At 38.0% G+C, this 17761-nt stretch overlaps 1 protein-coding gene across 29 annotated transcripts in view; it reads left to right on the top strand.

The window, feature by feature from the left end:
• The window catches only part of ank2b (ankyrin 2b, neuronal), a 281005-nt gene that overhangs the window by 212317 nt on the left and 50927 nt on the right, over nt 1-17761 (top strand). For 22 of the 29 annotated variants that reach the window (XM_049483036.1, XM_049483035.1, XM_049483037.1 and 19 more), the window contains 15 exons: nt 2001-2099; nt 2221-2319; nt 2590-2787; nt 6344-6442; nt 7758-7856; nt 8182-8379; nt 9188-9286; nt 11303-11401; nt 11494-11592; nt 11697-11795; nt 12902-12974; nt 13114-13161; nt 15562-15703; nt 16473-16560; nt 17295-17392. In XM_049483036.1, coding sequence (XP_049338993.1) covers nt 2001-2099; nt 2221-2319; nt 2590-2787; nt 6344-6442; nt 7758-7856; nt 8182-8379; nt 9188-9286; nt 11303-11401; nt 11494-11592; nt 11697-11795; nt 12902-12974; nt 13114-13161; nt 15562-15703; nt 16473-16560; nt 17295-17392 — 1637 coding nt within the window. Of the gene's footprint in view, nt 1-471; nt 498-2000; nt 2100-2220; nt 2320-2589; nt 2788-6343; nt 6443-7757; nt 7857-8181; nt 8380-9187; nt 9287-11302; nt 11402-11493; nt 11593-11696; nt 11796-12901; nt 12975-13113; nt 13162-15561; nt 15704-16472; nt 16561-17294; nt 17393-17761 lie in introns of those variants that run through there. The other 7 variants (XM_015608656.3, XM_022678199.2, XM_022678197.2 and 4 more) reach the window with 2 other exon arrangements.

Consider the following 17761-nt stretch of genomic DNA (forward strand, 5'->3'; position numbering starts at 1 on the left):
ACACATACAGAGCTACACTATACTAATTTGGTGCCAGAAGTCAGACACATGCAGATTTAGGAAAGAGGCTTTTATTAAAAGATAAATGCTAAGCAGGTACATGCCAAAAGATGCAAGGGCTAGGCAAAAGTCAAAGTCAAAAATAAGTAGCAACGGTCAAACACGAAAAATCAAACAAGAGCGACAGCAGTGCTAGTAATGCTAGGTGGCTAGTCAAAACTTGGTGATAAACTAAACAAAGTAGAGTGAATAAATAGACATAGAAGCAGGTGAAAACAATCAATAGTCAGGTGACTGAAACCGAATGTCACGCAGGAAGGTGAGAAGACGGACGCAATTGCAGTATATAAATTTAATGTAAAGAAACAAGATAAACAAAAGCAAGACAGAAAACAAACACTGGAAATGCAAAATACTAAAAAAACTAAACCGGGAAACCAAGTAACTAAGACTAGAACAAAAACTCAATTACCAGTTCCATCCAGGCTATCACTGAGGTACACACCACACACACACATACAGAGCTACACTAATGTCATGGGATAGCAATATGCAGGGTTTTGTATGGTCATGAAAAACCTGAAGAAATGGATAAGTTTTGGAAACATAGAAATACCCAGAAATCTTTGTGTTTAAGACAGATTTTAGACCTACTATAAATAATTTTTATCACAGTTTTAGTTAGTTTTTAGTCAGTTTTTAGTCAGTTTTATTGTACTTGTCTTCACTGTTTTAAAAAATGATCATGATCATAACTAACAGCTCCTGGCTAAAATGGGTTAAAATGTAAACAGACAAGTGTCTCCCCTGCAGGTGGGGATGTGCAACTATAATAATTTGTCCAAAAATGACCAAATAACAATGATTACCATATATTTAACTCTATAAGGTGCAATGGATTTTAGGGCGCATTATCAATATACGTCTATTTTCTGGTCTATTTTCTTACATGAGGCGTACCTGATTATAAGCCACATTTTGCGACACCAGTAAAGAACCGGGGTGTCGCCATGTTTTCCTTCTAATTCAGCAGCCTGTAAATCTAAGCTAAGCTATGTAATGAAAACTGTAATTCTTAAAAAAAAAAAAAAAGTTAAACGAGAGCTGAATGTTAATCTACACAGATTTCTCTCCTGAAAACTGTTTATTTGGGCGATTAAAGTGCCTCCGTTTCTTTACAGTAAGCTTAGAATTCCAGATTACCACTAAGGTTGGGTGCAGCAATATTAGCATTAGCAGCTTAACGCTAGCCCCAGTTAGCAGCTAATGCTGACCGACAGCGCTAGACTGTGGAACTCTGAGTGTTCTGGTAAGCCAGGGCAATATTAGCTAGTGTTTCGTCCCACATATCTTGTTTTAACATGGTAAACACGCAGACTACAGTCTGATATACTTACCTCTGAACAAGGACAGAGCTGGTGCTTAGCGCAGTTAGTGGGTAGTGCTAATGCTGCTCCAGCAGTGCTAGCCAGGGTTAGCAGCAGGCTACAGGCCAATAATACTCACCTCTGAACGGGAAAATAGCGGTTATAGCTGCTAATGCTAATGCAGTTTAGGTGCTGGAGAAATAAACTGAAACTCCTGTATATCGCTGCACTTCAGCAGAGTGGCTTTACTGCTCCTTACAACCTGACCAGTAAAATTCATACAGAAGGTGCACCGGATTACACGTTTTATTATATTAATTATATAATTATATTACTGACAATTTTTGTTAAAATTATAGGATTTTATGTGCGCCTTATAGTGTGAATTTTTTTTTTTTTTTTATTATTACTATTAATGCCAGTCTGCAGTTTTTAGCCTTCAGCCAAATGTTTCATTAAAAAATATTAAAAATATTTTAGTGCGCTCTTCAGATCAGATCAGAGCAACGTTCTTTAGCTTTGCTGGGACGTGGCAAAAGTAATGGGATAGCACTAATACTATTACTATGGCATATGAGTATATGTTCATTAAACTCTGACATAAATATTTACTCTGTGTTTCTCCTCCTTCAGTCTGGTTTAACCCCCATACACGTGGCGGCGTTCATGGGCCACCTCAACATCGTCCTCCTGCTGCTCCAGAACGGAGCTTCCCCTGACGTCAGCAACATAGTGAGTACTGTTTAGATACATACTGTATCTGTCTGTGTTTGTGTGTGTATGTATGTGTGTGTGTTGGGTGTGTGTTGGGTGTGCATATGTGTCCTCTAACTCATGCTGTTTTTAATCACAGCGTGGAGAAACTGCCTTGCATATGGCGGCTCGAGCTGGACAGGTGGAGGTGGTTCGCTGTTTGCTAAGAAATGGCGCCATGGTGGACGCCAGAGCCAGAGTAAGATTTCACTGCTCTTTCTCAAGGTCTTATCAGTGTTTCAGTGTTTCTTTTGGACTTCTAGTATTAGCTTTAATTCTTTTAAGCCTTTTTACCTAATGCTAAGCCTTGTGGTGGTCTTTAAACTGAAAAATCTCCTGCTAGAGACTTCTACTGCAAAGATACATTGCAACTGTTGCGCCTGTCTAGTGAAGATATGCTTTTGCAGTGTCTAAATAAAATTAGATGCTGTAATGACTGTATTGCTGACTTTTCATCCCTCGTTTCTAGGAGGACCAGACCCCGCTCCACATCGCCTCTCGGCTGGGGAAGACGGAGATAGTCCAGCTGCTTCTTCAGCACATGGCACATCCAGACGCTGCCACCACTAACGGCTACACACCTCTCCACATCTCCGCCCGCGAGGGTCAGCTGGACGTGGCGTCGGTGCTGCTGGAGGCCGGTGCCTCACACTCCCTCGCAACAAAGGTGAGGAACAAGCAGATCAGATTCAGCTAATGCACACAGTGATTCAGCTCTGGAACAGAGTGCTCAGCAGTGTGCTGTAAGAACAACAGACGCTGGCGTTATTTCTGTCCGGAGAGGATATCGCTTCTATTTTTGTCTCCAAGGCAGGGAGATGACACTCTGGCCTTAAACTGTAATGTTTCAAGCTTTTAGGTTGAATTATGTTGTTGCTGTCATGCAAAAACTTAATTAGTTTGACATAAATAAAATGCCAATAAATATATATATATTATGACTGGACCAATAGAAAAGCTAATTAAGTTAAGTAAAGCTATGTAAACAAAAAAAAAATACTTTTTTTAAAAGTCAAACGAGAGCTGGATGTCAATCTACACAGATTTCTCTCCTGAAAACTTTCACATTTCTGCAGCACTAAGGCTGAAGTGTTAGCATTAGCGGCTAACTGCTCCAGCAGTGCTAGCTGGAGTTAGTAGCAGGCTACAAGCCGATAATATTCACAAGTGAACGGGGAAAAGGCGGTGAGCAGCTAATGAATAACACTGCAGTTTCGCTCCTTACAACCTGACTGGTAAAATTCATACATAAGGTGCACCGATTAAAAGGCGCACAGGTGTATTTTGGGACAATTTAAGGATTTAAGTGCACCTTGTAGTGCAAAATATACAGTTTTTTGGACACAAATGTCCCTCTTCTCTAAGCCACGAGACACAATTCGTCAAGCCTTCACTGTATTTTACATTCTATTAAACTGATGGGTAATGCATTTTAGCCGTGTTAATACACCTTAAATGTAAATTATTGTTAACTCCAGCATGAACGAGTAACGAATTAGTAAACAACAGAGAAGCAGCACTTTCTGTCTTTTTCCTGAACCTCACTGTTTCTGTCAGAAAACCCCGAAGGCAGAATTCTCCCCTGTCTCAGTTTGTACAGCAGTTACTTTGTTTTTTACGTTTTTAACAAAAGACTGTTGTGCTGGATATTTTATTAAATACAGAAGATTGTATATAAATCAGTGTATTTGAATATGAACGGAGCTAAACATTGCTGTTACTGAACTGAACAAGTTTGAATTACACTTGTTAAGCAATGAAAATCTTGTCTACTGAAAGCCAGTAATGTTAGTATAAATCTGTACTGCAGTAGAAGTAGATCATTTCAGAAACTCGACTTTATTTGTCCCACCATCTTTACAGCTCACTTGCTTTAAAACAGATTGAATATTAGCATAATTAAATGATTGATAAATATTTTTATAAACATTAGCAATAAATAATCTTAAAATAACAACACAATACACAACACTGAAATAGTAAAACAATAAAATATGTAATACATACTTTTTATTTAACTAAAATTCTAAATTTAGACTAAAATGTTGTTTCTTTTCATTGACTTAAACTAGACTAAAACTAATAATCAAACCAAAAGACTAAAATGTGACTAAAACTATTATACATTTAGTTAAAACTAAACAAAAATCACCTGTCAAAATTAACACAGGATTCTGGAAAGCTGGAACCAAAGTTCTCATATATGCATGTGGGTGAGCTGAGAAAACACTGTAGACAGCGAGTGTAGAGTGTAAGGAGATGATCATCATATTCTGACTAGAGTGTGTGTAACGTAATTATTTCCTACTATAAGAGACAATTTTAAGAATATTGTAAATATGCATTATTATCATTATGGTAATTGCTGATTCATTGATTAATCAAGACGTAAACCATATTTTTTTTATGACGTCAAATGAGATCGACTGTTAATAATACAGAATCCAGGCCTGAGTTATTTTTAATTCATTATTAATTATCTTTATATTCAGCCAGTCCAGCTGATAATATAACATCCAGGTCAGGATGGACAGAAACTGATGAATTATGAACAGATCATTGTTTTTTGTTCTGAATTTCAGTGTTAGAAAGTGTTGTTCTGTCTTCAGTCTTGGTTTTTATCACTATTTTGAGAGGCCTGTTTTTAAATCCACTGTGAGATTGTGTACAAGGAGTGCTGAGAGGATCTTTCTGTTCAGCTGTGGATAAACATGATGATCACGTGACTTCATGAGCAGACACGCCTGTCTCAGAGAGTGAAATCTGGCTCACTAGCGCCCCCTGCTGTTTGTTTCTTACACTTGCGCACATTATTTCTGCATTTTCACTGCACTGCACTGGGGTTACTTCATGTTGCATCAGCACTTTACTGTCTGTCTCATGCTTATGTGAATTTAATGATTTGTGTAGATTTATACATTAGTGAAGAGTAAAACTGTTGTATATTATAATATACAGATATACAGTTACGGCCAAAGGTTTGGACGCACCTTACATTCAGTGTTTCTCATTGTTTTTTAATTATTATTTGTATTATTACTCATTATTTAGTAAACTAACTAAATTGCTTAGAAGACAGCTTTGCACATCTTGTTTATTCTCTCAGTCAGCTTTTTGAGGTAGAGTCACCTGAAATCAGGGTTGCCAGGTCTAACAAAAATATCCAGCCCAAAGTCAGTCTAAAACCTGACCTTCAAAATGTATGTCTGTTAACCGTTTGAAGCAAATGTCAAAACAACTGAGTGTACAACTTAGTATTCAGTTTATAAAGGTTTTATACATGTATTGTTATTTTTCTTAACGTTTTATTAGTTCTATTTAGTTTTATATCCCAGACAAGAACATTTAATAGTAACATAATTAGCAAAAATAAAGAACTGAATTTGAAGAATCCCTCATTCTCTCTCTCCCTCTCTCTCTCTCTCCCTCTCTCTATCTCTCTCTCTCTCTCTCTCTCCCTCTCTCTCTCTCCCTCTCTCTCTCTCTCTCTCTCTCTCTCTCTCTCTCTCTCTTTCGCTGGCTTGCTCTTTCTCACACTCTTCTTTTTTCCTCCCTTATGTCGTTATGTTCTACTGGTTTTTAATGTTAATCAATCTTCCTTATGGTCAACTTGTGGACTGGATTTGTTTTTATGTAATTTTGTTTTTTTTTCCCGTTTTCTCCCAAATTTACACAGCCAATTACCCAACCCGCTAATTAGGATTCCCCCTATCACTAGTGATGCCATAACACCAGGAGGGTGAAGACTAGCACATGCCTCCTCCGATACATGTGTAGCATTGCAGAGTAGTAAAGTTGTGAAGAGGTAGAGTTGGTATACAGTGAATAGTCCTATTTGAATAATTTTTTAGTCAAAGGTCAGTCGGTCCAAAACATGTCAAGAACTTTTCAAGTATTCTCAAGTGCAGTCGCAAAGACCATCAAAAATGTTGTGATGAAACTGGCCCTCATCAGGAGCACAAGGCTTGATTTTAAGTTTAACCAAGATGTACCAAGAGAAGAGCTACCTAAATGTTTCACAGAGTATTTTGATATTTACTATACTAAAAAGGAAAAAATAAAAAAATATCTTAGTTACACTCAGATAACCTACAGCACTCACTTTTGACTTAAAGCTTGTTTGTTTGAAATGTTAAATACCAATCCACTTTCAGCTTCAGTGCTCTTGTAGACCATTTAACTTGCTGTGAAATTCAGCATGTTCTTCTTCTCACTATTTACAGAAAGGATTCACTCCCTTACATGTGGCCTCTAAGTACGGCAGCCTTGATGTGGCAAAATTGCTCCTGCAGAGACGTGCCCCTCCAGACTCAGCAGGGAAGGTAAGCATGTGCTTGTATGTAATGTTAAGTATAATAAAAGTAATACACCAAAAGAATAAGATGCTACAAATAGATTGAAGTAGATACCATAGAAATTTTGAGTGATGGATTGACTGCAAAAATGTACTGGTCAAACCTGTTAGTTTATTGTTAGTTAAATTGACCACCACAAAGTGCAAAACAACAGACAAACTTCTGTCTCTGACTGTCTCTATATCTACAAGGTGGAGCAGCTTAGTAGAAGTGTGTAATAGAGTGAACACAGTGAGGAAACAGTGTTTAAAAACGTCAGCAGCACTGCTGTTTCTGATCAACTCATACCAGCACAACACACAAAGAACCCTTTGTAGCACCTTTATTTCAAAAAGTGTAAGGTTCTGGTACTTTCAGAAAGGAATCACTTTATTATTTATTTGTCTGTAATCTATACCATTCATGTCATTGATTAACCTCCTGAGACCTGGATTTTTTTGCTTGCTTTGCTTTGTTTCTCCTATTTCAGATTAGTAGGACCTTAAAAGTATAAAAAACTAAACTACTCTCATATGGTCTCATATGAGGATCCTTGTTTATTTTAACATTTGAAAATTACCATTACTATTTGGGATCAGAAGGACCCAATTAGTCTAAACACTAAAGTTTAGCTAATAAGCTAGTTTCAAACATAAAATTCGTTGAGATTTTGAACCTGATCCATGTTTCTGTCTGGACCATCTTTTCTTCATTCATTTGAGTGTAATATTATATGACCACTTAAAAAATGAAGTATCATGGTGCGGAGAAGCAGCAATGTGAAGTCTTCATATGAGGATGAAGGGTCTCAAGAGGATAAATGCTTAAAAGCCACTTCCAAGCACAGTAACATGACGTTTTAAGCCGTTAAATGCATTCAGTTCTTAAAAAAAATGATGTGGTCCATTTGTAGAACCTAATTCATAGACTCTTGTTTTGAAATGTTGTTTAAAAGAAATACATAGAGGCTTTATTGACTGCAAGAGGGCCGGTAAGCAAAGTTTCTTTTGATGATAACAAGATATTTTCATAAATAATAAAACCAACCATTATTTTTGTTTCTTTCCTTTAATAAGGAACCAGATAATGATTCCTGCCCAGCTTGCACTTTAATCTAAACCATAACTTTCTATTTTTAATTTTTAACATGTTAACAATTTCTGATAACACAGCTTAGCTTTCTTCTGTACTGGTTTCATGTCATTGTGTGTGTGTGTATGTGTGTTAATTGAGTGCCTCTGTGACACTATACACTATTAACAGCTTCTTCTAAACCATCTCGCACTGACCCTCATCCTTACAGAACGGACTCACGCCTCTCCATGTTGCTGCGCATTATGATAACCAGAAGGTGGCGCTGCTGCTTTTGGACAAAGGGGCTTCTCCCCATGCCACGGCCAAGGTGAGAGCCCACCTGCACGCTGGGCTTGGATGGTGGATGATTTTTTTTACAAATAAAACTACAAGAGTTCAAGAGCGATGCATTAAGTTGACTTGTGTGCATTATTGCCACATGAATAAAACATGATTTTTCCATAAACACATCTTTGTCTTTCACTCTTTGGAAGCTACTTTTGATGTAGTATATTTAATTCATGAGGAGAACACATTTCTACACATTTATTTCAAGTAAATTCAGTGCAGCTTGTTTCTCTAATACTTTTTATTTACTTTATATCTCTTGTTCTATTAAACGTGAACTCCTGTCATCCTCCCCTTGTTTGTAGAACGGGTACACTCCTCTCCACATAGCCGCAAAGAAGAACCAGATGGAGATAGCCACCACGCTCCTGCAGTACGAAGCAGAAACCAACATCCTGACCAAGCAGGGAGTGACCCCTCTTCATCTGGCCTCTCAGGAGGGTCACAGTGACATGGCTGCCCTGCTGCTGCAGAAGGGCGCTCAGGTCAACGTACCCACTAAGGTTACTGATCATTTTCACTTTTTGAACCTTTCTTTTAATATATAATTTAACTGTAAATAAGTGAAAAGTATTGAAAATCTGACTTTAACATTGCTTAACAAGTGCTGCCACTATGATTAGGAGATTGCGGGTTCAAATCCTGTTCATGCAGCTTGCTATCAGCTACTGGAGCCTTGAGAGAGCACAATTGGTATTGCTCTCTCTGGGTGGGTAGATGGCGCTCTCTCCCCACATCACTCCAAAGGGTGATGTCGATCAGCACTAGGCGTCTGTGAGCTCATGTAGCAGAACCGAGTCGCTGCGCTGAGCGTGCTGTGATGCTACTCGGTAATGCTGCATCAGCAGCAGTTTAAAAACTGAATCTGACTTCACATGTATCAGAGGAGGCATGTGCTAGTCCTTACCCTCCTGGTGTTTTGGGGCACCACTAGTATTAGGGGGAGTCCTAGTGAGTGGGTTGGGATGGAAATGGAAAAAAATTGAAATAAAATTATATTAAAAAACATTGCTTAGATTAACAGATCAGGATCAGAATAATTCTAAAAAGCCATACTGAACTTAGATTTTTTCTTGTTTTATATTTACACTTTAGTACATTTAGCACATACCTCTACACACCCCTCAACACATCCACACACCTTCACACACCCCTCAACACATCCACACACCTTCACACACCCCATCACTTTCTTGTGTTACTATTACCGGTATGTATTGCAGCTACAATATGTACTGTATGTGAATCTATTTTCCTTCTGATTTTATCCTGTTTTTATTGGTGTTGTTTTTTTTGTTCTCCTCTGTGCAGAGTGGACTGACAGCCCTTCATCTCGCTGCACAGGAAGACAGAGTTGGTGTTGCTGAGATCTTAGTTAAAAATGGTGCGAGCACGGACCAGCAAACCAAAGTAAGAGTACAGTAAAATAAACAGCATTGTACCCATGTTACCTTATTGTGGTATTATTGATTACTGCTCATTAGGAACCTTCAGTATGTTCCATGTTGATACCAATATTTATTATTTAAATAGCATCATTTATTCAAGGAGAACTCTGGTGTGAAGTAGCTCCTCACTTCATTAATAAGTAGACTGATGAGCATGAATAAATTGATAGGAGAGGGGAACAGATTGCAAAATGCATTTAGTGGAAATATATGAATACACGTGGACAGAATTGTCGGTACCCCTCGGTTAATGAAAGAAAAACCCACAATAGTCACAGAACTAACTTGTTATGAACAAATAAAAATCAGATATTGATTTTCAACCAAAAATTATATAAAAAAAAAAAAATACTCATGAAACAGGCCTGGACAGAAATGATGGTACCCTTAACTTAATATTTTGCTGCACAACCTTTTGAGGCAATCATTGCAATCAAACAATTCCCAAATCTGTCAGTAAGACTTCTGCATCTCTCAGCAGGTATTTTGGCCCACTCCTCGTGGTCAAACTGCTCCAGCTGTCAGGTTTGAAGCTTCGGCTCCTTCAAAAGATGCTCAATAGGATTTAGCTCATGGCTCATAGAAGTCACTTCAGAATAGTCCAATATTTTCCTCTTAGCCATTCTTGGATGTTTTTAGCTTGGGTGTGTTTTGGGTCATTATCCTGTTGTAAGACCCATGACAAGCTTTCTGACACTGGGCAGCACATTTCTTTCTAGAATCACTTGATAGTCTAGAGATTTCATTGTACCCTGCACAGATTCAAGACACCCTGTGTCAGATGCAGCAACGCAGCTCCAGAACATAACATAGCCTTCTCCATGTTTCACAGTAGGGATGGTGTTCTTTTCTTGATACGCCTCATTTTTCCATCTGTAAATATAGAGCTAATATGCCTTGGCAAAAAGTTCTATTTTTGTCTCATCTGTCTATCAGACATTCTCCCAGAAGCTTTGTGGCTTGTCAATTTATTAGTTTGACAAATTGCAGTCTGGCTTTTTTATCTTTTGTTTTCAACAATTTTGTCCTCCTTGTTCATCTCTCATTAAGTCCACTTTGGCTCAAATAATGATGGATGGTGCGATCTGACACTGATGTTCCTTGAGCTTAAAGTTCAATGAGTTTATTTAAAAAAAAAATAATTCTGTTTAATTACGGATCAAAATCGGGGTCGGATCAATGTCAGATTTTCATTTGCTCATTTTCATAGCATTTTTATTGATTATTACTTTAGTCACATTCAGGTTATTTCTGTGACCATTGTGGGTTTTTCTTTTATCACTAGCATTTATCACTAGCATTTGCAATTATAGACTAACATGATTATTTAATTAGCTAAACTTCACAAACAGTTAATCTGTTACTCTACTGTTAGTAACACACTTTTTATTAGGGAGGCAAAAACTTAACTTTTTTCATTCTACTGAATCAATAATACTTACTCAATGTGGATTAAATTAACATACATAACTTTAAACATTATTGAACAGTTCTTGAGAACATCTTACACTTTTAAACATTCATTATTGGCCAGACAATAATATTATTTCCCATTTCTCAGAGATTGTGAACTGCCAACATAATGAATATTCCAAGTGTAAAGTATTAGAGCGAAGGAATATGAATTGGTACGAATACAAAAGTGTGATTAATCAAATTAAGAAGAAACAGGAGACTTTTTGGTTCTTCTCAAAATGTTTTTTAACACATTAGTCTGCTTACAAAACTCTTAATTGAGCTTCACATCATAGTATTGTTATTATAACTGTGGAGTATGAAATTATGCTTTCTTACTATCTAAATACAACAATACCTAGTTTTAATTTACTTGTCAGGTTATCTGGACCTGGATTAAATGTACTTTTAGATAGTATTGTAGCATCAGTGGTGGAACCCATTCAACATCCTTGTATTAGAATTACTCTGATTGTTTTTATTATTCATTAATAATAGTAATAATAAATCTCCTCACTTCTAGCTGGGTTACACACCCCTGATCGTCGCGTGTCACTATGGAAATGCCAAGATGGTCAACTTCCTGTTGAAGAGCAATGCCAGCGTCAATGCCAAAACCAAGGTACACTGATTATGAACATCACAGAAAAACACAGAGATTCACAGGGTTTGTGTTTTTGCTGTGAAGGTGAATTTCGTGTGTTTCCTCTTCAGAATGGATACACACCCCTCCACCAAGCAGCTCAGCAGGGCAACACTCATATCATCAACGTTCTGCTGCAGTACGGAGCAAAACCCAACGCCATCACTGTGGTGAGTGGAAGACCCCATACTGTATATACACATACACACACACACACACACAAACTGATCACTGATGCTGTAAAGGAACAATGCATCTTACTCTGTTTTTACAGAACGGAAACACTGCGCTCGCCATTGCTCGTCGTCTGGGTTACATCTCAGTGGTGGACACATTGAGGGTGGTCGCAGAGGAGATCATCACCACAACAACGGTGATTATTCTGAATTTTTCATATTCTGCTTGTTTATGCATTATGGAATCACTTTGTGGATGTGAAGGCTATCAAATGCTAGATTTCATACATTTTAAAAAAATTCCTTATGTATGAATTTTACCAGCCAGACTGCCATCCGCAGTTGGCTATGCTGCTAACCAGGGCTAGCGCTCACCCTTGGACAAAATACTGGAATTCTAAGCTTACTGTAAATAAACGGAAGCGCTTTACTCACCCAAACAAACAGTTATCAGTAGAGAAATCTGTGTAGATTAACATCCAGTGCTCATTTGATTTTAAAAGTTTTAAAATGTTTTTTTAGTACTTATAGTTTTGCTAAAGGATATTGCTACGACCCACATGCTTAATAGTTGGGGGTTGAATGGTTCATCTTTTCAGCTCTAAACATTTTTGTCTCATCTGACCTTAAAACTTTTCTGAATAATAGATTTTTCACTCACACACTTCTGTCTGGTAGAGCAATAGAAACACATCCGATTCTCCAACTTGTATTTGACAAACAAAACCTCTCCTAGTACAAACAAAGCTCCTGCACATGATACCAGTTACATGAAGTGACCGGGTGGTCAGAGCTGTCTGGTGTGGCAGTAAGAAAGTAAATATAGAGAGAAGATTCTGTGTTTCAGCGCATATATCTGTGCAGTGTGAGGCTGCTTTAACACAGAATGCAAATAATTTGCCGCTGCGCTTTTAAACACAGTGTTTTCAATGGGACTTTCAGCGCAGGTGTGAGTGTTAGTGTGTGAACAGCATGGAGCAGCAGAGACAGTGTTTGTTGGTGTTATCTGGCTAATATATCGGATTAATCTACAGCTACTCTCAATTGAAGATAAGTATATTTGATAGCTGAGTCAAGGTGATCGAGACCAGATCACGTTCTCACCACAAGCAAACTGCTCCAAAAAGATTGCTTCCTAAAGTTCCTAAAATCATTCTAATTCTTATTACATAAATATGCATTTACGTAATTCTAAGTACATAAATGCGCATTTATTTAAGTGTAAAGGGTCACTGTATGATGCATTAATGCATATTTTTGCCCAGTAGTCTTGGCATCAATAATGGAATGATCTTTTATACAGACTGTGACGGAGAAACACAAGCTGAATGTTCCAGAGACTATGACTGAAGTGCTGGATGTTTCTGATGAAGAAGGTGAGTTTTACATTTTTACAACATTACAGCATAAAACCCAGAAACTCATTTCTCACATTACAATTTTACAAATTAAATCTAATGTTAAGAATGGTTTATCAGATTATAATTCATGTTGCCAATATGAAATGTCATGTAGCACTGAAGCAGACTGATGGCTCTATATCTGATGACTCCCTCGATGAAGGTACACAGCACCAGTGTTCAAAAGCTTGATTACTGCACTGTATTGCTGTGCAGATTCACAATAAGCATTAACGTGTGAATTAAGTAACTGGATGATTCGGGTATTATAACATTATAACATATTATAGCTCTACTGTGGTCTACTAAACACACAGTGCATGGTGCTTCATTCAAATGTTTAGATGCCCTCATTATGGCTTATGGAAGTTCTTGAACAATTCTTTTTCTGGTGCAGATTAATTTTACGAGTGTTATTTTGGGGGGTTTGTTTGGTCTAGTTGTTTTTTCCATTATCTAACTATTGGTTTGAGGTTATATTGGAGTGACTTCGGAAGAAGTCCATTACTATTCATTCCACTTTGTTCTTTGTACCCATTTCAAAACATCCTCAGAGCATGATGCTTCCACCACCATGTTTTACAGTCCCTACAACCCTTTTGCCATTGAATTGCTCACCTTCTTTCCATTAAATCTTAGCCCCAAAGTACTTCCCTTACCCATGAGGTCAACTGCTAAATTTAAGTCAAGCATGGAAGAGTTTTAGGAACAGGGCTCATCTTAACATAATGGCTAATAACTCCCAATATAATGCTTATATTTGTAACAGCTTGTGTTTGAATGTCTGATCTTAAAAATCTGTAATACAGATTTGTAATACAAACATTTGTAAAAATGGTTTTAAGACACATATGTACTGGCTTGTGTAAATATAATGTATGAACATCATCAAACCCTTTTAATGTGGACATAGAGAAGCTATTTGTCACATCTATAAAAATAGTGGAAAAAACAATTATAAACAATGACTATCATATTAAAAGCACAATCATGCACAGAAAGAGAGAATCATCCCATGGCATTATTTATTATCACAACAGCAAGCTCTCACCATTTGGAGAAGACTTCCCTGAGGCTCACCCATGTGTGCAACATTATGATAAACCTACATGTATACAGTTATCGGCATGGTGATTTTAAAACAGTTAGCAACTAACTAATACTAGAGTGTGTCCCTAGTATTTGCTGTAAAGCAAGTCTGAGGGCCTTATCGTACACCCTGTGCAAAGCATATTACGATGCTCATTGCTATCTTACACTCAATAGCTTATTTTTAGCATCAGCGTTTAGGAATATGTCTTCGCTGATTGGTGTGGTGGTCTGGAAGTCAGGTGTGTTCAGGTAAATATCTATTTTAACTATCTATTTTATCGTTGGAGCGGGAAATACAGGTGGGTGCGCCACTGACTTATTTAAACCCTGCCAACAATCAACAGTCAGATGGCCAATTCAATATTAGCCATCCAGGAGTGCTGTGCGCACACTGTTCAGCATGCGTCCACTCCCACTAGTTAAACACACACACAGACATCATACACCATGCAAACAAGACTTTTACCTCAACAATAAACAGAATAATAAAATAAAATAATATTGCTGTTCCTTTAAATGAGCTGCTGGTGCACCTTCACGGCGAGAACATGCAGATCATTATGCAATACTTTGCTGAAACTGACCAATACACTGTAGATAACTAAAATAGGGCCCTGAGTCTTACAATACCAGAGACTTGTGAGCCTGTGGATGTGGGCTGAGGGCTTCAGACGACAAGGGCAGGCAAAGGAACCTTCATTTGCTTTGTAACGACTCATTTAATCATCTAACTGTATGAAACGTGTTAATTAACTGACAAATGTTGCATAGTGTGCCTTTAATTCCTGTGTTAAGAGTTAACAGTGCTATTGTTGATACCTGTAGATATCTTCAGTAGGTGTCCTGTAGTAAAGGACACTCTTCTTTTTGTCATAAATACACATTATTGTTCTACTCTCTAGGCAGCCAGTATGCTATTGACAGCAGAAGTCCACTCTCAGGTTACAGTACGTCTTGTATTTACTGTATTGACAGTATGTATCCCTTGCTTTCTGCCGATCCCAGAAATCTAGCCCTGCTGGTCCCACATGGCAACAGCAGCGGTGGTGTTTTATTGTTATTTATTGCTTTATTTAATTTTATTATATTTTATATATTTTTTCTGTAATTTTTTGAGCACTCAGCTGCCGAGGCCATAATCTACAGCATGTAGAGCGCTGTGGTCCTAGAAGCTTTGCTGATATATGCAGGCTTTCTTTATTGGCACCTATAAGAGAGAGTGTGTGTGTGTGCTTTAAGTTTAGTACGCTGCTGTGTGTGTGTGTGTGTGTGTGTGTGCAGTGTGTGAAGTCACATTTGCATGCATGTACCTACCTGGCAGATAACCAGTGTGTTAATGCTCTGAGCCTTTGAGCATACAACCTCTATTGTGTGTGTGTGTGTGTGTGTGTTGTTTTGAGAGAAAGAATGAAGCTGTCATTTTTTATTTGTGCTGATCTTCAGGTAATATCTCACTGCATGTGTGTTGTAGGTGATGACACTATGACAGGAGATGGAGGAGAGTATCTGAGAGCGGAGGATCTGAGGGAGCTGGGAGATGATTCGTTGCCTGGACAGTACCTGGATGGCATGAATTACTTGCGTTTTAGTCTGGAAGGTGGACGATCTGACAGGTACCAGTATTTGCACATTTGCATAATTATGCTCCTAAAATATATACATTATATATAAAATATAAACCCAGCCCCCAGTAAAGAAGCCTCATAAATCATTTTTGCTGGTAGCTGGTTTCAAATGACCAAAGCTGGTCTTCGATGGGCAAAGTGGTTAAAAAGCTGATCATACAGCCAATAATATACCCTATACTGGTAAACTAACTGTTATGCCAATTTTTGACTCTTTGGCCGCTTTAGACTCTTTGGCCCGTTTTCTGCGCTACAACTGCGCATTTTCGCTGCATATAGACTCTTTGGTGGGTTTCCTGCGCTACAACTGAGCACTCTCGCTGCTTATAGACTCTTTGGCCCGTTTTCTGCGCCACAACTGCGCATTCTCGCCACATACAGACTCTTTGGCCTGTTTTTTCGCGCTACAACTGCGCATTCTTGTCGCATACAGACTCTTTGGCCCGTTTTCAGCGCCACAACTGCACAGTCTCGCCGCTTCAGACTCTTTGTTCTGATTTTCGCACTACAACTGCGCATTCTCGCAACTTTTACACTCTTTGGTCGATTTTTGCACTACAACTGTGCATTCTCGCTGCTTTTACACTCTTTAACCCGTTTTCTGACACCTAGCTTTTTAACTTTTATTTCTAAAACACCTTGCAGGCCACTTCAGGTAAGGAAACGGGCCGCAAATGGCCCGCGGGCCGTAGTTTGGACACCCCTGTTCTAATGTCACTGTATAAACAGCTAAAACCTGTTCTGTGTTTTATTTCAGCACGGACCGTTCCTTCACACCCACTCACCATGGATATTACTCCCCGAAGCACGACGGGATGGGGGATGATGCAATCCGCAATTACCAGGTAGAGTCTATAGAGGATTACTTGACACCCCTGATATGTGCAGTAACACAATCTGTTCCAACACTGATTCAGTTCAGCTGATGGTTTGTGAATTTACGTGTTTTAAAATCTATTTCCAAAGCTTCCAAAGTTTATTTTGCACTTTACCAGCTTTAAGCTATTAACCAGTTAACTGTTTGCTAAAAACAAATCACCCCCTATTTTTTTTAAAACAATCTATGATTTTTTTAGAGTTTTTTTTTTACAATATACTATTTTTTTTTAACAATACTAAAATTACTTTTTTTAGTTTTTAGTTCATTTGCTCTGTCAGTTTACTACAAAATATTGTGCACTGAATTTTGTACAATTTTTGGTTACTGACTGGACCTGAAAAGCTAATATGGCAAAAGTTTTTGACCAGTACTGTATATTGTGATGTTAAAACAATACAGTGATTGTTACCAGATTTCTCCAGTCAACCATTAATCATCAAAGTAAAATATATGATTTTAGGTAGATATAATCTGTTTCTGAAAGAGATGCAATGGAAAATAGAGATGTTATTGTGAAAATGTGTATTTTTAATTACTTGAATTAATTTTGCACATCACAAGGGCAAATTATATTGTGCAACCCAAATTAAATCAAATTGATCGTAGTCACGAGTGTGGTGACCTGAGAATCTGTGCTTATTTTAAAATGATCATATTGTGCAGTGCTATCTGTCACTTCCTGTCTTCCTCTGTGTGTAGGTGTCTTCACTTGCTAATGAGAGGGACTCGTACAGACTGAGCTGGGGAACAGAAAACCTGGACAACATAGCACTTTCCTCCAGTCCTGTTCACTCTGGGTATGAAAGCTCACTCTCGCTCACTCTCACTCACAGTCCTGCACTCTGTTATCAGCTGGGAATGTGATCATTTCTAGTATTTGTAGACAGATCAGCTCTCATTACGTAGTTTTGGCTGGAGAACGACTAAACAAAGAGTTCCACAAAAGAGGATTTAGTGATATTTATATCTGTGTCTCTGGCAACCGTTCTGACTGTAGTGGGCAGCTGTGTAATCTGGTTTATTCTGGCAGTGGGCCTGTTGTCCTTGAACTGAACGACTGTCATAGATTTTTGTTCTATTTATAGAGTGCAGATATAAATAATATAAATAGTACAGCATGTTTTATATAATCTTGAGTCTCTGAAAATGAGTTAAAATTAATTACA

The sequence above is a fragment of the Astyanax mexicanus genome, chromosome 8, assembly GCF_023375975.1.
Source record: "Astyanax mexicanus isolate ESR-SI-001 chromosome 8, AstMex3_surface, whole genome shotgun sequence".
In the NCBI taxonomy this organism is placed as follows: domain Eukaryota; kingdom Metazoa; phylum Chordata; class Actinopteri; order Characiformes; family Acestrorhamphidae; genus Astyanax; species Astyanax mexicanus.